The 15,810-nt window shown below is 46.4% G+C and overlaps 1 protein-coding gene across 1 annotated transcript in view; it reads right to left on the minus strand.

Annotated features, from left to right (window-relative positions):
• SLC15A1 (solute carrier family 15 member 1) overlaps window positions 1–15,810 on the minus strand; it is a 49,865-nt gene that overhangs the window by 25,027 nt on the left and 9,028 nt on the right. Inside the window, 7 exon segments of the mRNA NM_001003036.1 lie at window positions 2,396–2,479; window positions 4,494–4,584; window positions 4,816–4,915; window positions 6,406–6,525; window positions 7,381–7,522; window positions 7,621–7,702; window positions 8,139–8,155. Of these exon segments, the coding sequence (NP_001003036.1) occupies window positions 2,396–2,479; window positions 4,494–4,584; window positions 4,816–4,915; window positions 6,406–6,525; window positions 7,381–7,522; window positions 7,621–7,702; window positions 8,139–8,155 (636 nt within the window).

The following is a 15,810-nucleotide window of genomic DNA, read 5'->3' on the forward strand; positions in this document are numbered from 1 at the left end:
TACCCACACAGTCTACCCTCAGTAAAGGGAGACAAAGGGATAGATGCTTTTGCATAATGGATCAGTGCATAATTCCATAAAGACAGAAATCATGGCTTTGATTTCCTGGTGGCAATGGCAGAAAAGTTTCTTCTTTCTTTATAAATATTCAGAAAAAAAAGGAACTAATTTGTTAAAGCTTTTTCTTAATCATATGTGGTTAAATTCATGGTACAGAAACACAGTTGGGGTTATTTGCCTCTGCAGCTACAGTTTTATAAAAGTAAAAGCATTTCAGGGGCGCCTGGGGGCTCAGTCTGTTAAATGTCCGACTCTTGATTTCAGCTCAGGTCATGATCTCAGGGTCATGAGATGGAGCCCTACATCGAGCTCTGAGCCCAGTGCTGAGTATGCTTGTCCCTCTCCCTTCCCCTCTGTCCCTTCTCTCCCTCCACCTCTCTAAAACAAATAAAATCTTAAAAAAAAAAAAAGCATTTTACAACGAGATAATTCTTCCATGGATCTTCTTAGAGAAGGTTTTTGTTTTTTCTTTGTAACAGAGAGAGTAAGAGGGGATCCCTGGGTGGCTCAGCAGTTCAGCGCCTGCCTTTGGCCCAGGGTGTGATCCTGGAGTCCCAGGACCGAGTCCCACGTCGGGCTCCCGGCATGGAACCTGCTTCTCCCTCTGCCTGTGTCTCTGCTTCTCTCTCTCTCTATGTCTATCATAAATAAATAAATAAAAATTTTTTTTTAAAAAAGAGAGAGAGAGTAAGAGCTGGAGAGGGGAGGGGCAGAGGGAGAGATAAAATCTTGAGCAGGCTTCATGCTGGGCAGGCTCCAATTTGAGGCTCAATCTCACAGCTCTGAGATCATGACCTGAGCCAAAATCAAGGGACAGATGCTAAACTGACCAACCACTCAGGTGCAACTAGAAAAGACATATTGCAAAAATAGCTTAGAAAAATGCATTCCTGCAGGAGACCCTGAAAACACAATACTTATACTAGGATTTCTGATTATCTACTCGCACAATTTAATAATTTAAAAGCACTGATGGACGGGCAGCCCGGGTGGCTCAGCGGTTTAGCGCTCCTTCAGCCCAGGGCCTGATCCTGGAGAACCAGGATCGAGTCCCGCATCAGGCTCCCTGCATGGAGCCTGCTTCTCCCTCTGCCTCTGTCTCTGCCTCTCTCTCTCTCTCTCTCTCTCTCTCTGTGTCTCTCACGAATAAATTTTTTAAAAAGTCTAAAAAAAAATTTAAAAGCACTGATGGACTGATGGATTGATGGAGTGCTGCTTGTTTTCCTCATTTTGAGGGCCTGAGATTTTGATAAGTGCCAACTCAAGCATAACTCCAAGTATGTGCCTGTTTTATAGCTGAAGAAAGAGAAGTTCATTTGTACCCTCACCTAATGTTCTCTTCCTCAATCCAGATGTGGAAGGCAAAGATGCCCTATAGATTGAGTCTACTCTTCTTTGCCAACTAATTTTTTTTTAAAGATTTTATTTATTTATTCATAGAAACAGAGAGAGAGGCAGAGACACAGGCAGAGGGAGAAGCAGGCTCCACACATGGAGCCCGACATGGGACTTGATCCTGGGTCTCCAGGATCACACCCCAGGCTGCTGCTGCACCAAACCGCTGCGCCACCGGGGCTGCCCGCCAACTAATATTTTAATCTTTAAGCTTCTGATTAACTTAAGCCTAATTTGAGCACAAGATTGTTGCCAATAGAAACTTCTAGAAACAGTGTTGATGCATAGGATTTGGCCTGTTCTCAATTCCTCCATAAGAAAAAAGCATAATCGTAGTTAGTTTGTTTATTTATTTGAAGAGCATATGAGTGTGGGGCAGGGGTAAGGGAAGGAGGCGTAGAGGGAGAGAGAAAATCTCAAGCAGACTCCCCACTGAGCACAGAGCCCCCCACAGGACTTGATCTCAGCACCCTGAGATCATGACCTGAGCCTGAAGGCAGATGCTTAACCAACTGAGCCTCCTGGGCACCCCTCTAATAGGAACATTTGAAGATGATACATTATGGAAATCTAGATACTCATTGGAAGTATTTGAACGGCAGCTGACCCCGGTCGCCATGTGTTCCGGCAAGCTAGAGATGAGCACATATGAGTAAGCACAAAAGCTTCTGGCCATGGGGTCACCTTGTCTAACAGATCCTGTCACTTTCATCTTAGTCTCCTAAATAGTATCAAACTTTCAATGTCCAGCTCAATAGATCTTGTTTCCCATAAACCCTTTTTTCACCTTCTTTCCTCTGAAGCAATATACCAACTCTGATTCTCAGAGCATGGGAATTATTATTACAACTTATTCCATGAGCTTTTAAAAATTGGTTGTAATAATGTGAGGGTTTCACCTGATCATAGGATTATATTAATTCAACTGATTTCTACTTACTCAGAGATACGGCCATGAGAGCAGCAGGAACCCCAAATGCCAGTGGGTAACAAGCTTTCTGACTGTAAATTCCACATTCGTGAACTGAAGAGAAATGACAAGATTAAAATTCATTATGGTGTTGGTAATGCTTAGATGGTTATCATTTTTAAAAATCCTCAACTGGTTATTATATATTGTTTTCACTTAATGTTCTAGACTTATCCATGTGCCTTAGTGATTTCATTGCCAGCTGAGTCAAGCAGCTTCATAGTAGAAAGAGCAGGTGATGAACACAGTTTCTAATCTTAGTTCCTAAATAGGGGTCTGTTACTAGACAAGCCAAAATCAGTGGGAACCCTTCTGTGGATTTTCTTAGTTAGGGAGATAAAAATGACCTGGATACAATAACTTAAGATCAGGGACTCAGTAAATAAACTCAAAAGTACCCTTGGATATCAACATTGTGCGTTCCTGAATTCATGGTAATTATTTTTTTAAGGTTTTATTTATTTATTCATGAGAGACACACAGAGAGAGGCAGAGACAGAGGCAGAGGGAGAAGCAGGCTCCCTGCGGGGAGCCCAAGGTGGGGATTCGATCCCAGGACCCGGGGATCACACCCTGCACCGAAGGCAGACAGATGCTCAACCACTGAGCCATCCAGGCTTCCCAAATTCATGCTAATTAGAAAGCAATTAGATGGTCCAGGGAAGGGGTCAATAAACCAGATAGTAAATATTTTAGGCTTTGTGGATGATTCAGTCTCTGTCCCAACTACCCAACCCTGATTTTCTAAGATGAAAGCAGCCATAGACAACACACAAATGGATGGTCTTGTCCAGATTTCTGGATTTGGCCTATTGGCCATAGTTTGCTAACCCCTGACTGCAGATCTATTCTAGCTCTGAAATCCTAGGATTGGTAAAGGAGAAAACTTCAGATTTTGGAAGGAGCAATAGATTATTGGAAATTTCAATGGAATGGAGCCTCCGAGAATAATATGATCGGGAAGGGGCTTGACTTTGTCTTTGAATAGCTATTTCATAGTTCTGTAGAGAAAGAAGTTAACTCGTACTAAGTTGATAGTTATGCAAATGTTTCTCATTCAAAGCTGTACAAATGATTCCAGTTCATGGAATGCAAAAGGACTCTTCCCTCTGTGAAGAATGTCAATCTCTATCAGTCAAATCTTTAATTTAACTGATTATGGCTGTATTCCAGTTTCCTCATCATTAATAAGTCATGTAAAATCATGGCACATGCTCACTTCATATTTGTGTGAGAGCCACAATTTTGCCTTTAAAAATTGCCCTTTTTAACACATTTTGCAATTCAAACTTGCATAGTACATATTCTAGTAGAAATGGAGGCAGGGGTAGGGGAGGGAAAAGAATGAAGGCTATTAAATGTTTATATGAAACAAGTTGGAATGGGGTTTAAGTGTCATCTTCACGCTACTATTCCATGCAGAGATACATAAATCCCCACAAAATATTTTCTTTCATCATTTAATCTACTTTGCAGCGTGACCGCCCTGGTGCTGGTTGGTCTAATCTGTCTTGGAATATTCCCTTCTACGTGGGAAACTCACAAACTCTCAGTGAAGTGTCAGTGAACACAAAAATCTGCAAGCTGTTGATAGCTGCTGTCTCATTTTCTTTCCTGGGCGGTTCTTTTAGAAATAGCTGAGAGGAGAGGAATGCAAAGGGTAAAGCCTCGCCCATTCCTAACTCCCTGAACATCACTGGGGAGCAAAGCTTGAAAGCAAAAATGTCAACTAGGACCTATCCAGGTGTGGTTTCCAAATAGCACCTCTTGTCTTATCCTTTACCGTGAATGAAGACTTTGCATTAACAATAAATTTAGAGAAATCCATTGCTATGCTGAGGACGTTTTCCATTCTTCAGTGGTCTTTGGGATAAGGGGGGAGGGTCAAAAAAGATTAGAAAAGACAAGAAGCTCATCTGGATTTCCAAGTATGTAACATGTATCCAACAACGGAAGTATAGCAGGACAAAATGAACATGAGAACAAAACAAGAACTTAAACTTTCCATCTGAATTTCTCTCCATAATTAAAAAGAGGAAAACAAAAATCCCCTTCAGATATGTTTTACCTCTGAGCATGGGAGTGACAATAGTGGAAATCAAGCTTCCAGCATTAATGGCCAAATAAAAGATGGAAAAGAATCTGTTTCTTTGTTTTTCCTGTAATAAAAAGGAAGAAGTTTACAATATGACTTCGGTTATGCATTCAAGTGATAAAATGTAGCTGATGATCTGCTTTCACTTCTAACTTAACCAAAAGGTCAGTCAGTGTCCTGCTTTCAAATGTCCTTGAAAAGAATCAAATGGAGAATAGACTTTGTGTGTGTGGAACGTGATTCCTGGTTGTTTACAGTTCATTTATGTAATTTCTGAGAAGGTACATGATCTTACCTGGCCCTCTTCAAACTGGTCTCCACCAAATGCAGACACACAGGGCTTTATTCCTCCAGTTCCCAGAGCTATCAGGGCCAGGCCAATCATGGACAGTGCCCTAGGGAAAGGAGAGGGGTTATTGCAGTAATGTGAGATTCTTTTTTTTTCTTTTTTTTTTTTTTTAGTAGGCTCCATGCCTCGTGTAGAGCCTAACGTGGGGCTGGAATTCACAACCCTGAGAGGGAGACTTGAGCTGGGATCAAGAGTCAGATGCTTAACTGCCTGAGCCACCCAGGTGCCCCCTGTTTGCCTCTTAATAGCACTTGTGCTCAGCGCTGCCACTCCAAGCATTTTAAATGACCACAAAACACGGCCAATTGGATGTGATATTCCCTGTGCTCTTGTGAGAGTTGTAGGTATGCTATAATATTAACTCCATGAAACAAACCAAGTAGCTAAACTTTCTTGAGTACTTCTCACTGGAGTACTTCTACACTTGCCATGTACTACTCAGACCCAGGCACGAGGTGGTAGTCTAGTCCCACACAAGATAGACTTTAGTAAAAATGGGACCTACCTGCAAAAGTTAAGACACTTACTCAAGGTCACACAACCAGTACAGGGCACAGTCAGCATTTGAACCCACTTAGCCTGGCTCCAATATCCCTGTTCTTAAATGATATTGTAGAAGAGAATCCAGAGGCACGGGGAAGGTGAGCTACCCGGGCCTCATGGCTCCTCCATGGGTAGCTGGGAATCAGACATGGAAGTCTGAGCTGCTGACCTTGGGCATGCAGCCACTTCCTTCCACCAACCCAAGGCCCTGTGGGCACTGCAGGATTTGCTGAGAGGGACCTGGTCTAAACAGCAATCTGATTGACTAACAAACCAGAAATGCAGGAATTGCAGCAACTAATTTGGATTTCAATGATTATTTTCCCCAACTCATAAGATGGGTTTACTCATAGATTGCAGGAATTGCAGCAACTAATTTGGATTTCAATGATTATTTTCCCCAACTCATAAGATGGGTTTACTCATAGATTGGGGAACTGAGGCCCAAGCACAGGAAACAAAAAGAATTGTTGTAAGTTGTCTACTGGGTCAGACTGCAGTGATGGGAAATTAATCTCACAGAGGAGCATGTCAATTGTGCTTGCCATCAAGGACTCAAAACACAGGGCTGGAACAAATATTTATGAAGCCCAATTACTGAAAAATAAGCAGGAGCATGGTACAAGAAGACAACCATAGATACAGAGTCTTGAGGAAACCTGGCACAATCAGGGACCAAGGTCCCTGGGAGCTATGTCCCTCTAGGGAAGATCAAGATTAATACCCCATTCTGTGTGCTGACCATGCCTCATGCTGAGATGTACCCAAAACGGCAAGCCATTAGGTGAGCAGTGACTCCAGAGAACTGTGGGGATGGTGACATACAAAGCCCCAACTCTTAGTCAACTAAACAATTTTAGTTGGGAGGAAAGGGCTCCTTACACTTATGGTGAAGTTCAAGGGAAAAGATGAGCCATTTGAGCACCAAGGAAACAACCAGTGTGTGTGTGTTGGGGGTGGGGGTGGGGAGGGCAGCAGTTAGCGTCTACTCACACATGCACGGACAGATTGTCAGGAGTTCCATCTTTGTTATAGTCTGTGAGGTCATTAATTGAGCTTACTGCAGTGACCGCCTGTCCAATTGTGTAGACAATGGAGAGTGACACGATTGTCCTGTGTTGAAAGGGTTAAGAGAATCCAAGTTAGTTGCATAAGAGCCGTCCACTTCCTCCTCTCCCACAGAAAGGCCTCCTGCTTCAAGATGCAAGAGCCTAGTCATCTGTATGCTTGTTCCTCAAACTTGGGTAAAGCTGGTAACTCTTGGAAAGGTAGCCTGCTGGAGGGTTTGTCGTCCAGCCAGCGAGTGTGGGGCAATATTGGCTGGAGTTGGTGGTGGGTGGGGAGCTCTGTTTCACCTTTGACCTACTTGAAAAACTCAATGTTTTCTTCTACCTAACTACCGAAGTGAGAACATCTATCATTGAACAGTGAGAGAGACTTATCTTGTGCCTGGTAACCAATATTTGGCCAGGAGTGGGCCATTGGTTATGGTTGAATTATATTGAATTCTTTTGGGATAGTCAGTGAATTTGGCCGAGAAGAGCCTCCACTTCCTTGATCATTAAGTCCTAGGACTTCTTGAAAACCGTCTATTGGGTACACTCTTGGAGCTGTTCCTTAGAAGTGGGTGAGTGCCCCCATGTCCTCTCTGTCCAGCGAGCAATGTGAGCCTTTCAGTGATTAATGATAGATGGTACTCCTGCTACTATTTCAAGAGGAGACAAAGATGTTATCACTGTTTGAAGGAGGAAAAAAACTTACCCGTGCTGCCTGCATTCCCACTGCTCAATGCCAGGCACTGTGTTAGACTCTGGGAATGGGATGCTCAGAGCAGAAACAGGGCCTAGCGGGCTCTCCTAAGGCTTTTTTGTGCCTTGATTCGTTGTTCCCACCATCCATCATCTCCAACCACAAAGCTTACGATTACTTTTGGTCTTATTTCTTAACAAGGACACTGTACATACTCACTTGAACTTTCCCAGCCAGGAGTCTGCGATCAGTGCGCCGAGGATCGGCGTCAGGTAGCACAGAGCCACAAACGTGTGGTAGATGGCCGTGGACAGATTATCGTCCCACCCGATGAACCGTCTGAAGTACAGAATCAGGAGTGCTTTTCGTGGAGGGCAAGGGGAGTGGGAGGGGAGACAAAGTTAGGAGCTGTGGAAACTCAGGCTTTTGACTCAAGGGGAGGAGGGTGAAAATCGTTACCTCTCATTCCATAGTAGGAAAATCTTTCACAGAACTCATTGACCACGATGAAGAAGATGCTCAAGGGGTAACCAAAGCAACCCTGACGAAAGGAAACAGTGTAGGATTGAAACATGCTCCCTGCTGGTGCAGTGTCACAAGTGAGTGCTAACGGCATGAGAAGTAGCTGGTGCATATTTAGTAACTTGTCAGTGACTGACCATCCAGAAGTCAGTCTGAAATTCTAGATTCTAGAAAAATCTAGAATATTCAACATTTTTCTTCCCTTACACTCCTCCCAGAGTGACAACAATGAAATAAAGCATCTGGTTTTACTGTTCATTGGAGGACTAGACACAGCGTGTATGCCCTAAAGAGAAGAAGTGCCACACCGAGACTCGGGACTGTCCCTGCACTGAATCGCATGTATGACAGGCATTTATGGAGTGAGGGAAGCACAGCTGTGAACATTTAGGAGCAGAACAGAGCGAAGTTTGCAACATGAAGCTAGGTAGAGAAGGAAAAAACCGGATACTCACATATGACTTGGACATGCCTGAAAGAAAACCAAAAGGCCACCATTAAAGTCAAGTAATTAGAATACTTCTCAGACCCTCTGACTTTCCAGGGCAGTGAGATGTGCCGTCCAGACCGGTCCAGCCCCTTTCTGGCGAGTGGGGCCTGGCATCAGATTTTCTTCCAGTTCACCCCTCAGGCAATTCTCATTGTGGTCAGAATCGAGAGTCAGAGGCTCCGAGAATGGTGCCAGAAGCATTTTCTCCTTAAAACACTCCGAAGCCTGCTCATTGCCCTCGGGACGAAATCCAAACATCTTTGCATGCCCTTTACGGTCTCAGGAGGTCAGGGGGTTTGGAGAGGACTCGGTGGTGGGAGCATAAAATGCTTCCCGGTGCCTAAGGCCGGTGAGGATTCAGCTCCCATTGCCCTTCCCGTCAGGACCTTCCTTCCAGCCCCTTCCCCGCGCAGAGAGGACCCCTGGGATTCCCTCCTGTCAGTTTGCAGAGCACACTGGGGACCCGCCCGGAGTCCCGAATGCACAAGACGATGACTCCTGTGTCAGGAATTGCCCCTGCCCCTTCCTACACCTGTCAGAAATCTTGCCGTGGCATGACTCTCACAGAGCTGCATCTGCCCCCTGTGCTCCCAGAGAGCAACGGTTCGTATGTTTGACTCCCTTCTAGGGGTATCCATCTCCCCAACCCCAGCATCTTTTCCAGTGCCTACCCCCTAGCAGGGCCTTATTGTCAGAAGAGGGAATTAGGAGAGCAAGAAGAAAGGCGAGAGGCCAAGTGAGCCAGCGCAAACCAAGTGCCCTACACTCGGCCTTCTAGGTCTTAGGTGTACCCTTCAGGCCCGGTGGCCCAGCCCCAGCTCTGGTCTCCCCTGAATTTTGACGAGAGCTGACCCATACCCTGTCTCAAGTCCTAACACCTTGTGGCACAGCACCAAGGTGCTGCCCTGTAGTTACGAGTGCCTGTCACATGCTGTGCCCTTTCCATGGGGTATCATCTCCCCTCACCCCTGCCACCGACCAGATCTTAGAATCCTTTGTTTTGGGGACCCTTGAATATTCCCTGCCTCTATTACAAATCAGTGACCCCACACAATGGTCCTCAAACTTCATTGTGCCTCAGAATCACCGCAGGGCTTGTGGGAGCAGGTGACCCAACCCCATGCCCACAGCTGCTGACTCTGAGGGTCTGGGGTGGCCCATGGAGTCTGCACTTCTCCCAAGTCCCACAGTGATGTCCCCGCTGGTTCAGGGACCACCCCCACCCCCGACCTCCCCCCACCCCAGGCTGTGATGTCCACGTGTCTGACTGATCTCCTTGAGGGGGTTTTATTGCTTCCCTGGCCCCCGAGCTTGCCCGCTGTCTGGAGCAGGAAGCAAACACAGAAGCGGACCTGATGCCTCATATTCTCATTATGTGCAAACCCTGAGCCCAGGCCACATAGACAAAAATCACGACTCAGCCTGAGGAACTCGGCTCTTGGCCCAGACCCAGGTGATGGTCGAGGCCCCCACCCCCCAGCCCCTCGTGGGCCGGGGCCTCGCTTCCTGACTCTGGTCACACTGTGCTGTGGGCATTGGCACTTCCCCGGCTCAGCATGGCCCCCGGCCTCACACCACAAGCTCTCACTTTTGCCCACTTAAGAGCAGTGGTGCTATTTTAGGCCTTGTCCTAAGGCGGGAAGGAACCTCTTCTGGCCTCTCACGGCCTCAGTCCCCACTCTTGCCATCTATAAAGTTCTGGAAAGAGATTCTTCAACACTAATAGCCTGGTTTTCTCCCCAGTTAGACTTCCCTGTGGGAAGGGGATGCTTTGAGGGTCAACGTGTGAAAGATGTGGGCACCGGGGCAGATGTGTGATGGAATCACTGGTTGCTTTCCAGCTGTGGCCGTGGGTGAGCCCAGCTTCCCTCTGGACAGCCCACCTGTCGGAGGAAGACAGCGCTATGCCCCTTACAGGCCTGTTGTAAGAGTTGTATGTGCGAAGCCCCATCCCAGGCCTGGTGTGTCGCTCAGGGAAGACGCTGCTACCTCAGAATCCTTGGCACCTCACATAGTGCTTTTCACAAGCTGGAGTCAAATGTTTGTTGAATGAACACGTATTCAAAGGACCAGTCGTATCGTCATCAAGTCCAGTGTTCAGATCCTGGCTCTGCCCGCCAGGCTCTAGCCTCCTCCTGCCCGTGAGGCTGCCCCACCTGCATCTCATCGCTGTCTGTCTGTCTTCTCCATCCCCCCGCCACATGGTTTAGCCTGTGGGGAGTCCTGCTAGGAGACCACAGGGTCAGGGGATTCCTTTCTGTGCCTCCTTCCCAAAATGTCATCTCAGACTGCTGTGTCCTCAAGGGACAGTCGCTGCTTCTCTGAAGTAGGCCCTCCTCTCACACAACTCTCCGTCCAGACTTTGGTCACAGTTTTGTACCACCTCCTATAGGTGGTCACTGAGGCCACTCTTCTGGGCACCTGCATTGTTATTTATGGCTCCCTGCCCCCACCCCTCAGCCTTTTCTCAATTGTGTGTGCATGTGTGTGCGTGTGTGTGTGTGTGTGTGTGTGAATAACCACTCCTATTCTGAATGTGCCATCTGTGTCCAGATGGGACCGTGACTGGTACAGCCCACAAGCCAGCTTTCACTGCCAGACTGGAGAATGCCAACTCTCCAGTGCAATAAAAGACCCCATCAGAAACACATGCTTTTGAAGAACTGCACACAAACAACCTTGGCAATATTTGAGGCCCTGTTTCATTGCGGGGGTGCCCTGTCTGCTAGAGGAAACAGCAAGGCCATACGATGCTCTGCCTACTTTCACTTCAGATAATGGGGTCTCACCAGTGTCTCCCAAAGACCAGACAAAAGCAAGCTGAGCACCGCCTGCCCAGGGCTCAGACTCATCCTTGCTATAGGCCTTTACAGGGAAGCAGGAGGGAGGTATAAACACCCAAGTCCAGCAGAAACAGCCCAGAGATTCCTTGCAACTGTTCCTTCCACATGGTTTCTCAGGATTTGGGTTTGCAAGGAAAGATTTCATCTGGCCAGCGTAGCACCTATAATTTTTTTTTAAAGATTTATTCATTCATTTTAACGAGAGAGTGAGAGAAAGAGGGAGAGATAGTAGGGGGAGGCGCAGAGGGAGAGAGAATCTCAAGCAGACTCCTTGCTGAGCATACAGCCCAGCCGCAGGGCTCGATCCCATGACCCATGAGATCATGACCTGAGCCGAAACCAAGAGTCGGACATTTAATCAGCTGAGTCACCCAGGTGCCCCACACCTATAATTTTTTTGAAAAATACTATTCAGCACCTATTGTTTGCCAAATCACAATGGGAAAGATTTTGTTTACTTTAAACATAAACTAGGTTACAAAAAAAAGAGCTTTGATCTTATTACAACCACCACCATTCTCAGAACTATGTAATGGAAAATGAAGTCCTTAAACTCACCCAGGTGAAAATCTGAGATTTAGTACCCAGTCATCACCCAGGAGGCTTGTTATTTTCTGAAAGGCGTGCATTCCAAAGAGCAATTTTTATTATTGCGGGGCAGAGGTTGCTAACCTCTTCTGTTGCAGAATTCAGAGCTATTTGGTGGATGTATATTAGTCAGCATTTCTTATCTCACATGTATTAACAGGATCACTCTATGAGAAAGCTCAGGTCAGAAGTGGTGTGTATGTTGAGCCTTACATGACTGTATCCCGACAGTAAATCTAATCAGCATATTTGAGTGGTCCACGGTTCTCGCATCATCTGTGGGTCACTTGGATATAACTACTGATAGGAGTAAATAAAGCGGCTTAGAATCAGGCATGCCAGTACCGGGCGCAGAGTCAACACTGGCTCCTATTGTTATTCTAGGCCTCGCAGTGCTTTTGTCTTTCTTTTGGTTAAAGAAATTAATAAAATAAGTGTACATTATAAGTCTCTCTCTCTCTCTGTGACTATCATGAATAAATAAATAAAATCTTTAAAAAAAATAAGTTTCGATGATTACTGACTTGGAAGGATAGCGGGAAAAACCAAGAAAGACACTCTATTAATAATTTCCCATTCCTTAATGAAATTTCTTCATTAAGGTATTTCCTACCATTTAACAAAGCACATTCCATATTTTGAACCATTTAGGGATGGAAATTCTAACTGTAATGGTTCATTACCTAGAAATTAAGTATTCTTGGGATGCCTGGGTGACTCAGGTTGAGCGTCTGCCTTCAGCTTGGGGCATGATCCCGGAGTCCTGGGATCGAGTCCCACGTTGGGCTCCCTGCATGGAGCCTGCTTCTCCCTCTGCCTATGTCTCTGTCTCTCTGTGTTTCTCATGAATAAATAAATAAAATCTTTTTTAAAAAAATGGTGATGGGTGATTTTTTTTTTTTAAATCAGCATGGTGATGGGTGTGAAGAGTGCATTTCTAGAACTTGGACTGGGGAAGTGGGAAGGAATGAAGAATCTGCTGCTGTTTGAGCAGCTCTTACCTTTAGGCAGAAAGAAAACTGCCTCCTACCATGACCAAGAGTGAAAATGAGGGAGTGAGCTCTGTGTTGCATGATGTTTTAGGAATGATACTCCTGTGTGGCGTGGTAGGCAGAACAGTGGTCCCCACGATGTCTGTGTCCTAACCCCTGGAGCTTGTGGACATGTTACCTTCCATGGTGGGGTAGGGGGTGTTCTGCAGACTAAGTTAAAGATCATGAGATGGGGAGTTTATCCTGGATTACCTGGTGGCCCCAATGTAGTCACATGGGCCCTTAAAAGAGTCAAAGGAAGAGATGTGAAGAAGGAAGTAGAGGCTGGAGTGACGGTACTTTGTAGAAAGCCAGCACGAACCAAGGAATATAGCAGTCTCTAGAAGCTGGAAAAGACAAGGAACTGGATTCTCCCCTACAACCTCCAGAAGGAACACGGTCCTGCTGACACCTTGATTTTAGCTCAGTGAGACTCATGCGACTTCTGACCTCCAGAACAGTGAGATTAAAAAGTTTGTGTCATATTAAGTTGCTTAGTTTGTGGCAGTGTGTGATATCGGCGATAGGACACAAGCAGGATTTGCCTCAAGCTCTATAAATGAAGGTTTTTATCGCTAAATCACTCACTCTTCATATAGAACTAAGACTCAAACCTCCAGCAACTTTTATATGCCAGCAAAGTGCTCTTTTTTATAATTTTCCCTTTTAGCTACATTTTCCACCTGGGGGTTCAGGAGTCCAATCCCATGCCTTTTTTTTTTTTTTTAAAGATTTTATTTATTTATTCATGAGAGAAGCAGGCTCCATGCAGGGAGCCAGTTGTGGGACTTGATCCTGGGTCTCCAGGATCAGGCCCTGGGCCAAAGGCGGCGCTAGACCATTGGGCCACTGGGGCTGCCCCAATCCCATGCCTTTTAAACAGGATCTGCACTTGCTCTGCTACTTTCTGCAGGTACTCTTCCTTAGCCATCTGTAGAGTGAGGGTGCTGCCTTCCAGGCCTGCTACAAGGAACGAGGCGGTCTGAAAATGGTTTCATAACAAGTTAAGTTGATGAACCCTGGATTCTTTTAGGTGGGAGGGTATGAGCCTTGGGGAGCAAGAGGTTGAGCCTCCACTTGGGGACATCCTTCCTAAACACGGGGCTTTAAAGATCCAAAGCACTTAACTTCTGGACCGCCAATTCCTTCACCTAGAAATGCTAACACCATCTTTGCAAGTTGGTTAATAAGATCAAATCTACAGGAATGCAATGAAGTTTGCTATTCGCTGCATCCCATGAAGACAGCTGGGGAGTGCAGACAGATGTTTGGAACAGGCTGATTTAAGATTAAAATATGGGCAAGAATGTGTGATGAGGAACCCTGGTAGGGTTGAGAAGGGCCCTCAAAGAAACAGGCAGTCTCTCCAGGGCTATTCACACTCACCAAAAGAAGAAGGTCCATATGACATCATCTTGGGAAATTAGGCCACAGGGATTAGCAAGCTGTGGGCCGGGAAACGCCAATCTTGAACATGAGCTACAGTGGCAAGCATTGATTTTTAATTAAGCTGCTTTTCAAATGGGCAGCACTAGAGTGTGCTGCATGTGTGTAGCTGTAGGGGCTTAAGGATCATGTGTAATCCTCCACTGCAGTGGTTTGCAAAGTGTGGTCTCTGGCGTAGCTGCACAGCACCTGGGAACCCATCAGAAATGCACATTCTCAGGTCCATCCCAAACCTACCAAGTCAGAAACTCCCCATGTAAGCGGAGTTGTACATATGCATATGTCTGTGCGTGTGATCAAGCCCTCCTGGGACTGAAGTTCTACAGTTTGGGAGTCCCTCCTCGCTCCAGAGCAACCGTGGGGAGCAGTCAAGGAAAGGGTCTGGTGTGAAGGCGTGTATCCTAGGTGGCAGCTCCAGGCTAGGTGATCAGCTCCTATGATGTGATTCAGGCTCTGTTCATTGTTCACTAGGATGACTGTGACAAGCAGATGCCATGTCTCAACCTTCCCTGTCTCCCATCTACCCAAGTGGACCTGAGCTTCCCAGATGCAGTGATTCAGGATGGCTCTCGAACCTGCCTGGCTCTCTGCTACCTGAAAGGTCAGACCTGCCACTCAGCACAGTGCAAAGAAGCCCTCCAGGACCTGACTTCGCTCTTCCTCCACGCCGGTGGTCAAGCCACATGACTTCTAATTCCCTCAGCACACTAGGTTCAGCACCCCACCAGCACCATTAGGGTAGTTAGTGCCTCACCTCTCCCCTTGGCCTCCCAGATACTCTCTTCTCCTTTTAGATTTCTTTAGTCTTTTTTTTTTTTAAGATTTTATTTATTTATTTGACACAGAGAGAGAGAGCACAAGCAGGCAGAGCTGCAGGCAGAGGGAGAAGCAGACACCCCCAGAGGAGGGAGCTGATGTGGGGCTTGATCCCAGGACTCTAGGATCATGACCTTAGCCGAAGGCAGACGCTTCACCGACTGAACCACCCAGGCGCCACTAGATTTCTTTAGTCTTTTTATAACTGCCTTGACAGGACACGTTGTTCTGACTTCTGAAAACATGTTATAGAGCCTCACATATCATATGATTCCCCCCCCCCCCCAATTTCAGTGAGGAAATAAAGTGTATGCCACTTCAAAAGAGCCCAGCAGGATATGCACCCAGCAGAACTATGGCTGACCTGAGGCAAGGTGACAGGAGGCATGGGAGGAGAGGTAGCAGCTGAGTGCTTTGTGCAGCACACTTGGTTTGATTCCCCGCCCCCCCCCAAATCAATCAACTTTGATTAAGAAGTGAAAGGCACTCTTCTTAAAGGGGCTATTCCGGGACAGCAGTCAGGTTAGCTCTAGAACAAGTTTTATGGTCTGTAATCCAGGCCCTTGTTTCTGGAGTGGTTCTTCTTGAGGCTATTTCTTGCCCTACTTGATAATTGTTTTTCTTACTTGGCTCTTTTGCCACATTTCTCACCCTCAGACCCCCTGCAGGTCCATATGGCACTTCTGTGCACATTCGAGAATTGTGATAATTTAAGCCGGATGCTGCCCCGGGAAGCATGGCTTGACTGGTGGATGGCAGCTCCGTTCCAACAAGAAAAAATGTCCCTGGGTGGATGCACTGCTTGGCAATGGAGCACGGGCCACATTCCAGCCCCACGGGCCCTCTTGCGGGGGCCTTCACACAGGGTACTGCCTACACATCTATGACCAGTGCCCTGCCCATCCTTCTATTG

This window comes from Canis lupus, chromosome 22 (genome assembly GCF_011100685.1).
Source record: "Canis lupus familiaris isolate Mischka breed German Shepherd chromosome 22, alternate assembly UU_Cfam_GSD_1.0, whole genome shotgun sequence".
In the NCBI taxonomy this organism is placed as follows: Eukaryota; Metazoa; Chordata; class Mammalia; order Carnivora; family Canidae; genus Canis; species Canis lupus.